Raw genomic sequence first — 15,967 nt, 5'->3', positions numbered from 1 at the left:
TACCTGAATATCTTTTGCTATTCAGTTCAGGCCTCCCCATCCCCACTTCAGCCAAATCCATGCCATTTTCATCTGTTTTCTTGATTGCATTTCTGAGTGGGACTTACTTAGGACCAAAGGCTCCACTCCCTCTGGGTGAAGGTGCAGTCTTCCTTCCCCACCCCCTCCCTAGGAAATTGGGGAAACTGCCTCAGTCACCCCACTGGTCCTCAGCTGTAGATCTTATTTTCTTAGCCCCTTCATTTGATATACAGACCAAAGAATTCTAGGATATCAGAACTCAATCCTGAAGACCCAGGAGCCCTGCCCCGCCTTTCATCCATGAGGAGACCGAGGCTCTTGTGCGTGGGGCACAGCCTGGGTCCGTGTGTCCGCCGAGCCTTGCCCCTCGGCCATGCTGAGTGACTCAGGAGGGTGTGCAGGGGCGACAGGCTGTGGGGACGAGGTCACTTTCTCAGGCACGGGCTCAAGATGTCTCCTGAGGAGACGTGGCTTCCTGGGGGTCCTGGATAGCCCGTCCTGTGGCTTTCCTTGCCATCCACACACATGTAGACGGATATATCCTACATCTGTATCTCTTACCCTTCTTCTCAGTTTCTGACTGAAGTCTGCAAATGCCTATTTGAAATCCACGTAGGAGTCTGAGAAGTTCTGAAGTGTGTGTCAAAAACTCAGCCCTGGGCTTCCCTGGTGGCGCAGTGGTTGAGAGTCCGCCTGCCGATGCAGGGGACGCGGGTTCGTGCCCCGGTCCGGGAGGATCCCACATGCCGCGGAGCAGCTGGGCCCGTGAGCCATGGCCGCTGAGCCTGCGCGTCCGGAGCCTGTGCTCCGCAACGGGAGACACCACAACAGTGAGAGGCCCGTGTATCGCAAAAAAACAAACAAACAAACAAACAACTCAGCCCTCCCAACCCTTTATTCACCGTCTTCCCCACCTCGGGATATGACACCACCATTCATTTGGCCCAGGCCCCAGACAGCCACTGTCCTCAACACTCTTCTCTCCCACTCCCACGTCTGCACATTTCCACCCAGAACGCCCCGCTCCTGTTGGCTCTGTCTTAGAAAGTGGCCTAAGCCTGGTCACTTCTCACAGCGTCCACCCCGTCCCACCGCAGGTCCAGCCCTCCATCCTGTCCTGCTGGTTATGGCATAAACTCCTACCTAGTGCCGCTGCTTCTACTCTTGGTCTGGGTTTTCCCAACAGCCAGGATAAACTTTTCAAATGTCCTATAGATCATTTCGCTCGTTGGCCCAGTCTCTGTGGTGGCCCGTTTCTTGCTTAGAATGAAGTCAGCCTTACCCCGGTGCAGCAGCCCACCACCCCCCATCACCTGCCCCCACCTCCTATCCTCCACTCACCAGTCCCTCTGCTTCCCCAGGCCAGCAGGCCTACCCTTGCACACCTCCACGCACTGTGTTCCCTCTGCCAGGAATGCTCTTGCCCTCGGCCACGTGGCTCCCCCTCCCCCATCATTTAGTCACTGTTCAAAAGCTTCTCCTAGAGACGCCATCCTTCCCTATCCAAAACGACACCAACTTCTTCCAGTTTCCTTGAACTGGTGCCATTGTTCTTCATAGTATGTGCTCATCTTTACTAGATATAATATTATCCATTCATTTATCTGCCTTCCTATCAGAGTATATGTAAGTCCTATGGGAGCAAGGATTTTGCCCCATTCCCCCTGTATCCATAGTGCCTAGAACACTGCCTGACACACAGTAGGCTCTCAGATATTTCCTGAATGAATGAATGGATGCATGAAACCAAATAGACTTCACATTCATTTATTCATTCAACTACTATTTGAGTACTGTTTGTGCCAGGCTCTGAGTAGATGAGTGACACACAAACCAGGTCCCTGCCTCCGGGAACTGACAGTCCAGCTGGGGGCCTTTTCATGGGCAGTGAGAACAGTGTCATGAAGGGTCTGTATGGGGGTGGTGAGAGTCATGGGGGCTCAGGAGCAGAATTCTGTGAGTCAGAGCCTGCTCACCAAGCTAGGGGAGCAGAGAGGAGGGGTGGCTGGGGGAAGGAGTCCCAGGCCCGGAGGTGGGAGAGGACACAGGCACACAGCAGATGCTCCTATAGGGCTTCTTTGTGCCAGCACTGCTCCGAGGGCCTGAGTGCATTCACTCAAAACAGCCCCGACAAGCCCCATTTTAGGAAGAGGAGGCACAGAGAAGTGAGCTTGCCCAGGGTCACACTCTAGGGATATGAGGAGCCAGACTCAGCCCAGAACCCGGCTTCGAAATTGGTAACTAGCCGCTCCGCTGCGTGCAGGAGAGGGCAAGTGAGTCTGGGGCAGGGGCTTGCAGGCTGCTGAGGGGTTCAGATTTCACAATGCCCACAGGGCTGGAGCCGGCCAGGCTTGCAGGTCTAAAGGGAGACACCCCCGCCCCCTACGCCGCTGAGGCTGTGACCTCTCTCTGAAACAGTCAGGGAGAGCATTTTATCTCTGGAGAATAGCGGTGCGGGTAGTGGAAGAGATGGATGGGTTGGGGGGAGGAGCCTTTATGGAGAGGTTCCCCCCGCAGCCTCCGTCTCCCCAACTGCCTCAGCTCCCACATCCCACCACCCTGTAGCAGCCGCATCCTAGGTGGCGAGGGCCCCGGCTCTTAGGGGGCTGCTTCTTCTCCTCGCCCTGCCTGGCGTCTGTCCGCACAGGGACTGAGGACCCTTCCTGACCCGGGGATGGCCTCTTGGGGCTTCCATCAGGTTTGTCCCAGGGCTCTCCTCCAAAGGAGCTGCAAGGTAGAGGCATTGTGTCCATTTTTTTTTTTTTTTTTTAGTTTATTTATTTTTATGTTTGGCTGCATTGGGTCTTCGTTGCTGCGCGCGGGCTTTCTCTAGTTGCGGCGAGCAGGGGCTACTCTTGATTGTGGTGCACGGTCTTCTCATTACGGTGGCTTCTCTTGTTGCGGAGCACGGGCTCTAGAGCGCAGGCTCAGTAATTGTGGCTCACGGGCTCTAGAGCGCAGGCTCAGTAGTTGTGGCACACGGGCTCAGTAGTTATGTCTTGCAGGCTCTAGAGCACAGTCTCAGTAGTTGTGGCTCGCGGGCTCTAGAGTGCAGGCTCAGTAGTTGTGGCACACGAGCTTAGTTGCTCCGCGGCATGTGGGATCTTCCCGGACCAGGGCTCGAACCCGTGTCCCCTGCACGGGCAGGAGGATTCTTAACCACTGTGCCACCAGGGAAACCCCATTGTGTCCATTTTACAAAGGGGAAAATGGAGGCTCAGACAGTCAGGTGACTTTCCCAAGAATCAGCTTGTAAGGGCTGCAGCAGGGCTCCAAGCCTAGGTCTGGGGACTCCAGAGGGGTTTTGCGGCAGAGTCGATCACTGGCTTTATGAGGCTTTTCTGTAGGCAGAGAATTAAGGCCCAGGGAACGCCGTGGGCTGGAGTCAGTGGGTCCACACGTGAGTCAGTTAGAGCCGCACACTGAGGTGTCTGAGGCCCCACTGGACCCTTACCAAGCACAGCCTGGAACCTCTTGGGGGGAGCTCGATGGAGCCACCCCAGGGGCCGCAGCAGCAGCCTCGGGGTCCACAGGCCCCAGGGGCTCCAGGGTGGGTGGTGACAGCCCCTGAGCGGCCTCATCCCACCCCAGTTCTGGACACAGCCGGACAGGAGGAGTTCAGCGCCATGCGGGAGCAGTACATGCGCACGGGGGACGGCTTCCTCATCGTCTTCTCGGTCACGGACAAGGCCAGCTTCGAGCACGTGGACCGCTTCCACCAGCTCATCCTGCGCGTCAAGGACAGGTGAGGGCGGCCAGGCTGGGACCTCCCCATGCCTGGCTCAGGGTGGGCTCTGTCTGTCTGTCTGTCTTTCTCAGATCTTCAGGTGAAAGCTGAGGTTCGAGGGGCAGAGCTGAATTCAGACCTTTCCACACAGCCAGAGGAGTCTACACGCAGCCAAGGCCTCGAGGCGTCCGCCCCGCCCCCCCCATCTCTCCTAAACTGTCCGATGAGTCAAGGAATCATAAATAACATCTGTTTTTCAGCTCCAATGTAACCAAATTTTATTACAGTCAAAGAAAAAGTGAATTTTCTCTCCGGCGTACATCGTTAACTGGTTACATCACATTTGACTGTGAGATTTCTAAGCCCCTATTAAAGGCTCATGTTTTCCTTAGCATAATATGGCGTAGCTAAATAATTTGGAGTCTGTTTTAAGCCCAACTGGTCTTTTCAGTTAATTGGCTCTTAAAGAGGCAATGTAAAAGTAAAAGGACAAACTAACAGGAAAACAGCAAGCTTTGAGCAAATCTCGAAAATTCAAAATTTTCGAAAATTTCAAAATTCGAAAAATCCAGTTAACACTTATCTCAAAGGCAAAGTGTTAATAACTTTTCAAGGTGAAGGGATATACAGTCACACACACATACACATATACACATAGAGCTCCAAGAGACAAATGTGGGTTAAGCCCCTGACTAGGAATCTCTAAAGAGAAAACATACATGACACAGATACGGGAAAATATTCAACCTTCTTGCTAATCAAAGAAGTGCAAGGAAGAAGGATAAAGTACCATTTTTCACCCATCAAATTATAATTTCTTTATGAAAATACTCAACGCTGACAAAGACTGGCATTTCATTCACGTTGGGTCAGCAGTTTGGCCCCATGTGTCCACGGGAATCTTTAAGGCAGACATGCCTCTTGATCCCCGCCTTCCACTCTTGGGAGCCATCCTGACTTTGCGGCTGCCATTTATTGAGTGGCAGCTGTGTGCCAGCCCCTGGCCCTGGTGCTCTTCACAAGTCACTGCCGATGGCCACAGCATGATGGCCTGCACGGGTGGTGTGTCAGGGTGACTGGAAGATGAGAGGAAGCAGGTCTGGGAACCGGGCCGCTGGCCCAGTCAGTGCAGAGCCAGGGGATTCCCAGGAGGGCCTGCACTCACCTTGCAACAGGCCTGAGGCTTCAAACCAAGGCAGCCAGCAGCCCCCGGGTCCCTCTTCCATTCCAGGAGATGTGGAGGGAAAGACTCTGAAGTTAACCCAGCCCCATAGGGAGGTGCTGTGTGCTGTGTCAGGTCTGAGGCGTGGGTGCTCCGCCTTCACCAAGGGAAGCTCACAAGCTGCTGTTCCTTTTTTTCCCAGGGAGTCATTCCCGATGATCCTCGTGGCCAACAAGGTCGATTTGATGCATTTGAGGAAAATCACCAGGGAGCAAGGAAAAGAAATGGCCACCAAACACAATGTAGGTGGTGTGCGCGCCCGTGTGTGCACGTGTGGGTGTGTGTGCGTGCGTGTGTGTGTGCCCGTGTGTGTGCGCACGCGTGTGGGTGTGTGTGTGTGCATGTGTGGGTGTGTGTGTGGGGGTGAGGGCTCAGGGGATGTCAGTGCCCCCTCACTCCTGCAGTCCTAGTCTATTGGAATGAAACACAGGCCTCCTAGGTAGTGGGCTAGGTCCACATAGAGGCACATGTGATGTGGGATATTTTGTGAAACAAGACAACAGGCCAGAGAGAAAGCACCTTCTTGGCAGTCGTTAGAGGCCCTGCTGTCGAGAGCAGGTACCTTCACCTCCTGGCCCCGACGCAGCAGGCTCCTCGCTGGGCTGTGCAGAGGCTTGGCTGCGTCCCTGTCTCTGAGCCAGTGCCTGACTATGTTCAGAATCGTCAGATCAGCCGCCTTCACTGAGCCCTGCTCTGTGCCAGGCATTGTGCTGGGGGAGCATCTACTCCCCGCAACCACACATTGAGGTAGGCACCACTGTCTTCATCAAGTGATGAAACCGAGGCTTGCCCAGGCCACACCGTGCATGTCAGCAGACACCTTTGGGTTGCTTTTTTTTTTCAGTTCACTGTGATGCCCCTTTGCCCACTGGATGGTGGGGTCACTGGGCTTCTTCCCACCCCTCCCCCCGCATTAGCACAACCATGCCCCAGCCTCAATGCTCAGTTATGTAGAAGTTCACCCAGCCTCCTGGAAAGTCTGCAGGGTTGCCCCTTCCCTCTGCCCGGTGGGCCCAGCTCCATAAGTAGAGGGAGGGGCCCACTGCGAGTTCATTTTGCTTTTCTCTGCCTTCTGTGTTTATTCACGTATTCATTCAACAGTCCTAGGCCCTGGCAAACAAAACTCCTTGCCTCAGGGTGCTTGCTTCTAGAGACGGCAGCAAATTAGAGCGTGTCCAAAGGTGACATGTGCTCTGGGGGAAAGTAAATCAGGGAAGGGGGTAGGGAACGTGGAGTGGGGGGCTGTTTTTACACATAGGTGGTCAGGGAAAGCCTTACTGGAAAGGTGCATATCAGTGAGGACTGACAGGAGGTGAGGGAGTGAGTCCTCTGGATATCTGGGGAAAGCATGTTCCAGCAGAGGAATAATCAGTGCAAAGGCCCTGAGGTGGGAGTTTGAGGAACAGCAAGGAGGTGAAAGGAGGCCGGAGCGGCCAGAGCAGGAGTAGGAGGGGTGAGTAGCAGGAAGTGAGGTCAGAGCGGGGGGGTTAAGGCCTTATGGGCTTTTGCTCAGAGTGGAGGGGAAACCACTGGAGGGTTTTTGTTTTTTTTTTAAAGAAGATGTTGGGGGTAGGAGTTTCTTAATTTATTTATTAATTTTTGCTGTGTTGGGCCTTCGTTTCTGTGCAAGGGCTTTCTCTAGTTGTGGCAAGTGGGGGCCACTCTTCATCGCGGTGCGTGGGCCTCTCACTATCGCGGCCTCTCTTGTTGTGGAGCACAGGCTCCAGACGCGCAGGCTCAGTAGTTGTGGCGCACGGGCCCAGTTGCTCCGCGGCATGTGGGATCCTCCCAGACCAGGGCTCGAACCCGTGTCCCCTGCATTAGCAGGCAGATTCTCAACCACTGCGCCACCAGGGAAGCCCCACTGGAGGGTTTTGAGTGAGGAGTGACATGGCCCGACTCATGACTGAACAGCTTCCCTCTGGTGCCCGTGTGGAGAAAGGTCTTTGGGGGCTGCACCGTAAGCCGGGTACCGGCTGACGTGCACCCGTGTGGTGCCCGTGGAGGTGGCAAGGAGCGGGTGGATTCTGGTGTCTTTCTGAAAGCCGACAGGATTTGTCCACAGACCGGATGTGGGGTGACAGAGAAAGGATTTGAGGAGGATGCTAAGGTTTGGGGCACGAGGAACTTTCAGAAGACTGGAGTTCCACTAGCCGGGCAGGGGGACTAGAGCACCGAGGACGTGGGGAACACCAGGAGCTTTGTTTTAGGTGCTTAGTTTGAGGAGCTGAGGGGATAGTCAAGTGGAGGTGTCCAGACTGCTGTCAGATACACCATCTGGAGGTAAATATTGGAAATCAGCAGCATGTGGGTAGAATCTAAAGCCATGAAACCAGAGTAAATCTTCAAAGTTCTCATCACAAGAAAAAACAGTTCTGTAACTATATATGATGGATGTAACTAGACTCATTGTGGTGATCATTTTGCAACATATACAAATACCGAATCATTACGTTGTACACCTGAAATTAGTGTTATTTCAGTTCTACCTCAATTTTGTGTGTGTATATAATTATGTATTTATGTATACACACACATAGAGATAGAGATAGAGATATATACACACAAAAAGAAAAAAGCCATGAAGCCCAGGGGAATGGGTGTCGTTAGGGCAGGGGTCCCAGGCTTGAGGCTGGGGACACTTCGGTGCTGTGGGTATGGGGAAATGAGAGGAAGCAGCAAAAGGGACAGAGTGGTCAGTGATGTGTGAGGACCAGCGTGGGGCCTTGGGAGCCAAGGAAAGAAAATGCCTCGAGGAGGAGGAAGTCATCACCCAAGACAGGTGTGCTCAGAAGTCTCCAGGTGAGCACTTGGAACTAACCTCTGGGTTTAGCATTAGACGCAGGCCTCAGACAGTAGCGTGCCCGTGCCCTCCACCAGCCAACCTCCTGCACAGAGAGAGGCCAGGAGCCATTGCATCCCACAGCCTCGGGCTCCGCACGGTGAGCTCATGCTAAGAGCCTTCACAGACCCCTGGGTGGGCACGTGGCTGGCTGGGGACGGGGGAAGGGCGCTGCACGGGGGTAGCAGCAGCCCCATTCTGCAGGTAAAAGGGAATGGGACACAGGGGGCTGAGGGAATTCTGGGGGCTTCACGGCTGGCGAGGAGTACCCACCCATCCCCACTAGAACCCAGGTCTCCAGTCTCTCAGCTGACCTTGCTCCTACAGCAAATGCTGCTGCCTCATTTATCATTCGACCAAATGACCCTGTGAGCTACTGTCCTAATTTTAGAGCTCATAAGGCAAGTTCTTCTTTAGCTGACCATCCAATGCAGGAAGGTGGCATTTCCTGGCCCTTCGGTGGAGTCATATAGTACTACCACTTATTGCAGGGTTTCCCTTAGTTTAAGTCTTGTTACTATGACGCCCTAGAATTCTAAGAACCCAGATAATGCACATCAGTGTTTCTTCAGAAGCAGGATCCCTAGAAAGAAAGCGGAGGCGTCTGGGGACCTGGGCGTGCTACAGCGGTGTGCCCGTGAGCAGGCAGCGGAGGTCTGAGGCCCCAGGAGCCTGGGACTTACGAGCTGGCAGGATTATAGGATGTGAAGAGCCTCCGGGGAGGTCCCAGCCCCAGCTGCCCTCCCGCTTCCCCGCTGGGTGAGTGTGCACAGGGAAGAACGCTGTCCTGCCCTCATGAGCTTGCACAGGACTCTGGCTCCCAAGAGCTATTGGGGCACCTGCCATGCCTAGAAGAGGCTCCGCAGCAGACCTCAGCACCTCTACCTGTCCGTGCCAGGCCATGTGGGAAGTGCAGTGTGCACTTGGTCCAGATCTTGATTCTCTGCTGGCCACCGTGTGGCCTTGGGCAAGTACGTCACCACTCTGAGCTCAGTCTCCCCAGCTGTGAAACGGAGATAACCGCTTACCTCAGAGGGTTAACGTGAAGATTAGTGAGGTCAGGGACGTTGAGACCTGGGAGGCCAAACAGCCCATGGTCACCTCAGTGAGCAGCCTACAGTCCAACAGCCTACAGTGGAAGGCAGTTTCTTCCCGGGGTTATCAGAGGCTCAGATATTTGTCAAATGAAAATTTCCAAGGTCTGAGCCATGTCCTTTGTACTCTGCCCTTTGTGTGTGTGTTGGCTAGAGCAAGCCCCTGCTTGAAGCCACAGCAGTGGGTGAACATCTGATCTCCCGCGATGATGGGAAGATACTTTATGATGTGTTCTGGGCAATCAGTTACGACATGCTCCTCTAAGATAACGACTTACCCTGTTACCCCGGACCCCCATGCATTTAAAGTGTTGATTGTTTTTATTTTCTTCGCTGTGCTTTTCCTTTTCAAGTGTGTTACAATGAAATGCCTTAATTTTGTAATCAGGAGAAGGTTGCGAAAAATACCAAAGTTCTTCAGTCTAATCATGATTGGCTCACCTGCATCTCATCTAGGGGGCCTGTGCGTGTTGTCCAGAGTCCACACACTCGCCTCTTGTTGGGGGAGTGGGCATGAGCCTCCTGACTTTGTGGGGTCCCTGTTTTCCTCCCTGTGCCAGTCCGAGGCTTGGGGTAGACATGGCCCTATAGGGTCCCCTCAGCCACATCTCGCAGTTACTGCTGCCTTCCAGCCAGGTGACGATCCTCAACCTTAAACATGCAGACATAAGCCTTCTGCAAACATGGCTGAGCTCCGGGCTCGTAGATGCAGACCAAGCAAGAGCTGGGCCAGGCAGACGGTTGAGGTCGGTGTGGGGTGCATAGACCACCTGGGTCGCCAGGGTGCAGAGTCCTGCCCAGGGCCAGCCTCGCCTCAGCCTTTCCCACCGGCGTCCCCTCTGGAGGACCTGAGAAGAGGGGCAGAATCCTCTAAGGTAGAGAAATAGACCTCAGAGAGAAAACTGAATAGAATCAGAACATACATCAGTTTGATAAATGAAACAGTCGTTAGTCTTCAAGTGTCTAAAAAGATCATTTTTATTCTGTTGTTAGGGGGCTCTTAAATATCTCTGTGACCAGAGAACACGAGAGAATCAGAAAAGCTGTCAGTAAAACTTTCTGACTTTATAGAGTGAGAAACCACTGAGGGCTTGAGGTTGTAGGAGCTGGGGTTCCATGGGGGCTTCGCAGCGTTCCTTGGGACCTCTGAGAATTTGCCTTTTTAGGAAACAGGACTTTGTAACGCTGTTACAGGAACTCCGTAACGCTGCTTTGCCTTCCAGATTCCGTACATAGAAACCAGTGCCAAGGACCCACCTCTTAACGTCGACAGAGCCTTCCATGACCTGGTTAGAGTAATTAGGTGAGTGAGGCTCGCCTGCCTGGAAGCAGGGCCTCTGTGGCCAGACGGACACCGGAAAGGCTGGAGGAGCATGGTGCCGTGTCTGAGGCCCAGGCTGGGCAGTTCTGGGCCTGGTTTTGGATTTCTTTTTTTTTAATTTAATTTATTTTATTTATTAATTTTTTGGCTGCATTGGGTCTTAGTTGCGGCACGCAGGATCTCTGTTGCAGCATGCGGGCTCTTCATTGCAGTACATGGGCTTCTCTTTAGTTGTGGCACCCAGGCTCCAGAGCACGTGGGCTCAGCAGTTGCGGCACGCGGGCCTAGTTGCCCCGCGGCATGTGGGATCTTAGTTCCCCGACCAGGGATCGAACCTGCGTCCCCTGCATTGGAAGGCGGATTCTTAACCACTGGACTGCCGGGGAAGTCCCTAGTTTTGGATTTCTTACACTTCTGTCCATCTCTGTCCTTCCCACCTACCTTTGCTCTCCCCGACTCCCTATGCGTGAAGCCACAAGCTAAACAAAGTGCTTTCCTGCGCGAGGTGCCTCCCTGGCCTCCCCTCCATCCTGCAGCTCAGGCTCCCCGAGGGCAGCGCCTCCATCCTGCCCCCGCTGTTCTCCCAACACCAAAGCTGCCAACACGGTAAAAAGTAGGCCATTCTCCTCTTCCCTGATGTCAGAGCACCCCTTGACGTTTCACCTGAACAACCAGCATTCTGATCCCCAGGCTGCAATCACAGGGGCTTTGTACATGTGTCTCCTCTCCAGCCCCTACCCACTGTCGGTCTCCAGGGAGTGTCAGAAATCCCAGGCTGTAGTCTCTTGTGGGCTCCTTTGCATAGTCAGGCCCAAACCCTAATCATCTCATGCCTAGACGACGGAGACAGTGTCCTGGCTGGGCTCACTGTCCCCCCACCTTTGCTGTTGCCAAAATCTTCAACGTACAGAGCGGCCTAACCAGTGGTTCTCAGACAGCATGCGTTTGGTGTGTTGTCGTATGCCGACCTGTAGGGCTGTTGCTTAGTCATGGAATCGCCGTGCACTTCCCAACCTGCCGCCTCTCAGCCCCCCCAGTGCGTGCACACACTCACACCCATACACACACGCCCGACAACCCCCTTTTCTCATCATTCCCCAGCGTGGACTGTGGTTTGCAGCCTTCACCTTGTGCTTTAGCTGGCAGGCCTGCACTCGGAAAGCGATTTTCTCCTGGGCCTTTGCCTGGAGTTAGGAGATGCTACCACACCAGGAGGGGGTGATGTCTTGGTTATGGACCTCGAGTTCCAAGGGCAGGTTTTAGATGTAGGAAAAATGAACAGGAAACACGTAAAAAGCTTTTGTGCTCAGTTGACCTGTCATTTTATTTAAAATATGAAACACATAGAAGCCAACCTTGTATAACATATAACATAGCTTGTGATTGAAATAAACATAGCCACAGCATGGTATCAGGAAGTCTCACCAGTAGCATGACAGGTTTGCTCTGCCCTCTCTCCCTTCCCACTTCCTCGCCTTAGAGACACCGTCCAGGACAGGCTCTCTTCCTCCAGCATCCAGGACAGAGGCCCCTTCGCCCCCTTCCCCTCCCCCTCCCCCAGCCCCCTCCCCCTCCAGAGCCAGAACTGGCCTCCCAGCCGCAGACCCAGGGGCAAGGGAGGAGAAGGCAGGGAGAAGCAAAGCCCTTTCTAACGTTGTTATTCTGCCCTTCCTTGTCTCAAAAGGCAACAGATTCCGGAAAAAAGCCAGAAGAAGAAGAAGAAAACCAAATGGCGGGGAGACCGGGCCACTGGCACCCACAAACTGCAGTGCGTGATATTGTGATGGCCCGAGGCCCTGGGCACAGTGACCGGGAACTGGCCAGCCCTTGGGACCCCTCCACTGCCTAACCGCACTGAAGACCATTCTAACCATGACCCTTGGCCCAAGGACTTGACACAGGAAGGGAGAGAGGGAGGGTGGGCAGGGAGGAGACAGAGTCTGGCTTTGCTGGAAGGGCACGGGCTGCCCTGTGTCTCAGCAGCAGCGAAGAGGCAACAGTGAACAAAGCAGCATCCAAGTCCCTGTGTTGATGCAACCTGGTCCCTCCCCGCTCCTGGTGGCTGTGTTGTTTCTTTGAACTACATAGTGTGGGTGTGATGTGGAAGTGTTTCTCCACGTACAAAAACAAGCCATGATCACGCTTCCCCCACCCCAACCCCGGTCCACAGTGTCTGAGCTTGGGTGTCTTTTGTAGATTTTTAAATTATTTTAGGGATTATTATTTTATTAAAGGGGTCTGAGCCCACTGCCTGGTGAAGTTTCAAGTCTTCAGCAGACCTCTTCTATAACATGTCTGGAATATGGTTGTTTTTTAACTGAAATTTCCCAGCCGTGCCAAAACTCAACTCAACGTGAAAGCAGAGTGACCGAGAGACCAGAAGTTCACGGGGACCGTGGCTGGAGGCCTCGGGAGGAACAGACCCTACTCATGGCCTCCTATAAACTGGAGAGAAGAGAGATGTGTGTACCCAGAAGGTTTTACTGTGGTTGAGGATGCAGATAGCAGGGAACAAAATTTTGTTTTGCTGAGGGGAGAGACGGGCACGTCAGTTTTAAAAGGGCTTCTCATTACCCTGGAAATATATAAATTTTAAGTAAGTTTATTGGAGTCGCAAAAGTGTTCGTGTATTTTTCAGGTGGTGTGGGTTAAGTTCTGTGTTCTTCGCAGCCGTGGGAGAGGGCTTTCTCCCATCACCTGTGCTGTCTGGTGCCTCTGATACAAACACACTGAACAGGCGTGTACGGTCTCTGCGTCGAAGTCAGCTAACATGGACACCATCTGGAAAACTCTGGTTCGTGCTAAATCTTAACCAAAAATGATCCAGTACTGTTCTTACTGAAACAGCACCAAGACCTGAAGCCATTTTCCCTTTGAGTCAACTGACTCACTTCTTAAGCCCAGTAAATGAGCAAAACCCCTTGAAACATTTGCAAACTTAGTATTACAGGTTGCCTTTCTGGCAGGAACTTTTATTAACCTCTTGGATCTTAACTATGCTATATAAGTGGAGGAGAAAGTAAGGTTGGGGTGCCGACATGGCTCCCATATACCTGTTTCTACAGGGTGCCAGCCCCCTAGCTTCCTGACCACGCCCACCTGCCTCTCAGGTGCTGCTGGTGTGAGCCAGACTGGGGCGGGATGGATGGACAGCACACCCTCGAGAGAGAGTCAAAAGATGAGGCAGCCGGCTAGTGACTTTAGTTTCCATCTGTTACAAATCAGGCCACCAAGCAAACTAGAATATCCCTAGTGAGTGGCCTGGTCACCATTTGGAGAGAGAAACCCGGGTAAAGTGAGCACTCAGCCGGACATCGAGACCCCTGGATTCTTCCCTAGTTTTGAAAATGAGCTGAGTTCCTAACTCAGCAAGATCACCAGCAACGTGGTGGAAGGGGAGCGCAGCCAAAGAATGATTCTGATGCCGGAAAAAACAGTTGGGACTTCTGTTTGTTGGAAAATCAAACTTCTTTGTCTAAATGGCCCTTTTTTTCTGACCCTAAAAGGAAGGATAACAAAGAATATTCCAGATCAGGCACTTCAGAGCTTCCCAAGATCCTGTAATGTTAATGGGCCTTCTAAACACTAACAGGACAAGGCTCTTTCCAACCAATACGCTCCTCTGAGCCACACCCTAGCAGCCCAGGTGCAGTTGGGTGGCAGCTGCAAACTGGAGATGAGGAAGAGGCAAGACAGCGGGAAGAAGGAAGGATGGAGGTGCGGTGATGGAGCGAGTTGGAAGAGCAGGACAGGAAGCCCGGCTCACGGGGCAGCGTCCGCTTCAGAAAGGTCCCAGGCACGGACCACCACCACCCGGCCCACGGTGGAGCCTGCAGCTCCCTGACGGCACCGGATGGGGGAGTCTTGTTGGAAACAGATCAGTTGACTGAGAACGAAGCCCTTAGCTGTGAATGTAACCAGACGAAGAGATTCCAGCTGCTTCTAGGCCCTCCGCCCAACAGGGCAGCACATCTGCCCCACCCCCGGCCCCATCTTCCATCTCTCCTGCACTCAACCCACAGTGCCGGAGGGAGAAACTGGGTGAGGGATGGCCTCCTGCAGCCTCCCTGTTGAGCTAATGGTCGGCCTTTGTCTCCCATGACCTCATTTTCCCCATAGGTGAGATGGGTAAATAACACTTTTAAAAGGCGGTTCTTTGCGTTTTAGAGAACTGTGGACACTCGTGGCAGTGGGGGCTTCTGCACAGGCCTGAGTGGAGCATACCCAAGGGCATCCCCGGTACACGGTCACCTGGCGGGGTCAGTCTGGAAAACCAGTTGGCCATGCTACTTCATGACTGTGGAGCCCAAGGGGACTTGTGTCTTTGGTGGCATTCTGGTGTTCCCACTGGTTTTCCATCTGAATTAGTGCTCCCTTCATGCCCGCTGGAGCACACCCTTCCTGAAATCCTTTCACCCCATGCCTTTGCCACTGTGTGCTCTCAGATTTCCTTCTAACATTCTTCCGCCCCTCCCCCACTTAGAGGGCTCTTTTCTCCCCAGCAAGTAATGCTAGCCATCCTCTCCACCCCCAGCCTGGGGCGATGGCCACTGACTTTCCCTCACAGGGGACATTTGGATGGCTTCTGTTAGGACTTTGCCCCCCATCTTCTTGTGGAGAATGCCTGTCAGCCTGGTGCGGCCTGCCTCGTGTCCCTAGGAAGAGTGACCCACTAACACGTGGCAGCTCTAACCCAAAGGCCCCTCGGACGTGTTACAGAAAATCCGGAGCCAGAGACAGTTTCCCTCCATTCGCAGCCCATTGGATTAGAAAGTCCATGTCGGGTTTACTTAGAATGAAAGATACTTGAATTACTGAGCGCCCGTGAGCGCCCAGCTTCTGTTACACAGTGTTAGCCATTGTCTACACAGGTGGCCATTGTCGTGAAATGAGAGTGATGCCTGGAGATCTCGATGATGCTTGAGCCTTTTATGTAACTTTTATTAAGTCTTTGTGTATCCCAACTCATTAATAAACAAAAGAAGAGGAACACTTGTCTGTCTGATTTCCTCTTACTCAAATATTCCTGACGTTTTGCTGAGAACATTAAACGTTGTCAGCGTCTGACCCAGAACACTGCCCTCTTGCGAAGATAGCTGGTGTCTCTGAGGGTTGTCCCCGTCCTGCCGGTCTCCTGATGTCCAGCAGCCCTGGATGTGGGCTCTGCCTCTGACTTTTATGTGCCTTTGAGCGAGTTACCTGCTTTAATCTTCAGCTGCCCCGCCTGTGAATGGGACAATGGTGTGCGCTTCCTAAGCAGACGAGGGCTAAAGCTAAATGCGGGCGTTCGCGGTACAGATCCCAGAAATGACGCTCTTTGTAAAGGACACCGATTGGATTGTCTGATGTTGCTTTTCATGAACACTGCCCCCTGCCCCCATCTGCAAGATCACAGTCTTTCATATAATGTGATTACATTTCTCTTTTGATTGAAACTGCTGGGTAGTTGGCCAAGCTGAGCCTCTTTGGGTCTTCTTCCCAGGGAATAGAGGGCCAAAGCCCTCTCCTGGTACTTCTTTGGGTGATGACAGCTGACGCATGTAAACTTGGAGGCTAGGGGTGCTTCTCACACCCTCCGCGCTGGGGGCAGAGGAGACCGGACTGCAGACTAGAGCAGGGAGGGATGGTGTGGCCGCCTGCCCATTCATCCCTCCCATGCAGACTTCCTGGGCACCACCACGTGCCAGGCAGTGGGCTGGGTGCTGGGTGGTGGTGAGCAGAGCAAAGGGTCTTCTGATAG

At 53.3% G+C, this 15,967-nt stretch overlaps 1 protein-coding gene across 4 annotated transcripts in view; it reads left to right on the top strand.

The window, feature by feature from the left end:
• Positions 1-15,217, top strand: part of MRAS (muscle RAS oncogene homolog) — a 59,203-nt gene extending 43,986 nt beyond the window's left edge. For 3 of the 4 annotated variants that reach the window (XM_033855363.2, XM_033855361.2, XM_033855362.2), the window contains exons 3-6: positions 3,613-3,766; positions 5,113-5,212; positions 10,130-10,209; positions 11,912-15,217. In XM_033855363.2, coding sequence (XP_033711254.1) covers positions 3,613-3,766; positions 5,113-5,212; positions 10,130-10,209; positions 11,912-12,011 — 434 coding nt within the window. In that variant the 3' untranslated portion in view covers positions 12,012-15,217. Of the gene's footprint in view, positions 1-3,612; positions 3,767-5,112; positions 5,213-10,129; positions 10,214-11,911 lie in introns of those variants that run through there. The other variant, XM_033855364.2, reaches the window with a different exon arrangement.
• The last annotated feature ends 750 nt before the right edge of the window (positions 15,218-15,967 follow it).

This window comes from Tursiops truncatus, chromosome 4 (assembly GCF_011762595.2).
Source record: "Tursiops truncatus isolate mTurTru1 chromosome 4, mTurTru1.mat.Y, whole genome shotgun sequence".
Taxonomy (NCBI): domain Eukaryota; kingdom Metazoa; phylum Chordata; class Mammalia; order Artiodactyla; family Delphinidae; genus Tursiops; species Tursiops truncatus.
This window is presented reverse-complemented; position numbering and strand designations above follow the sequence as displayed.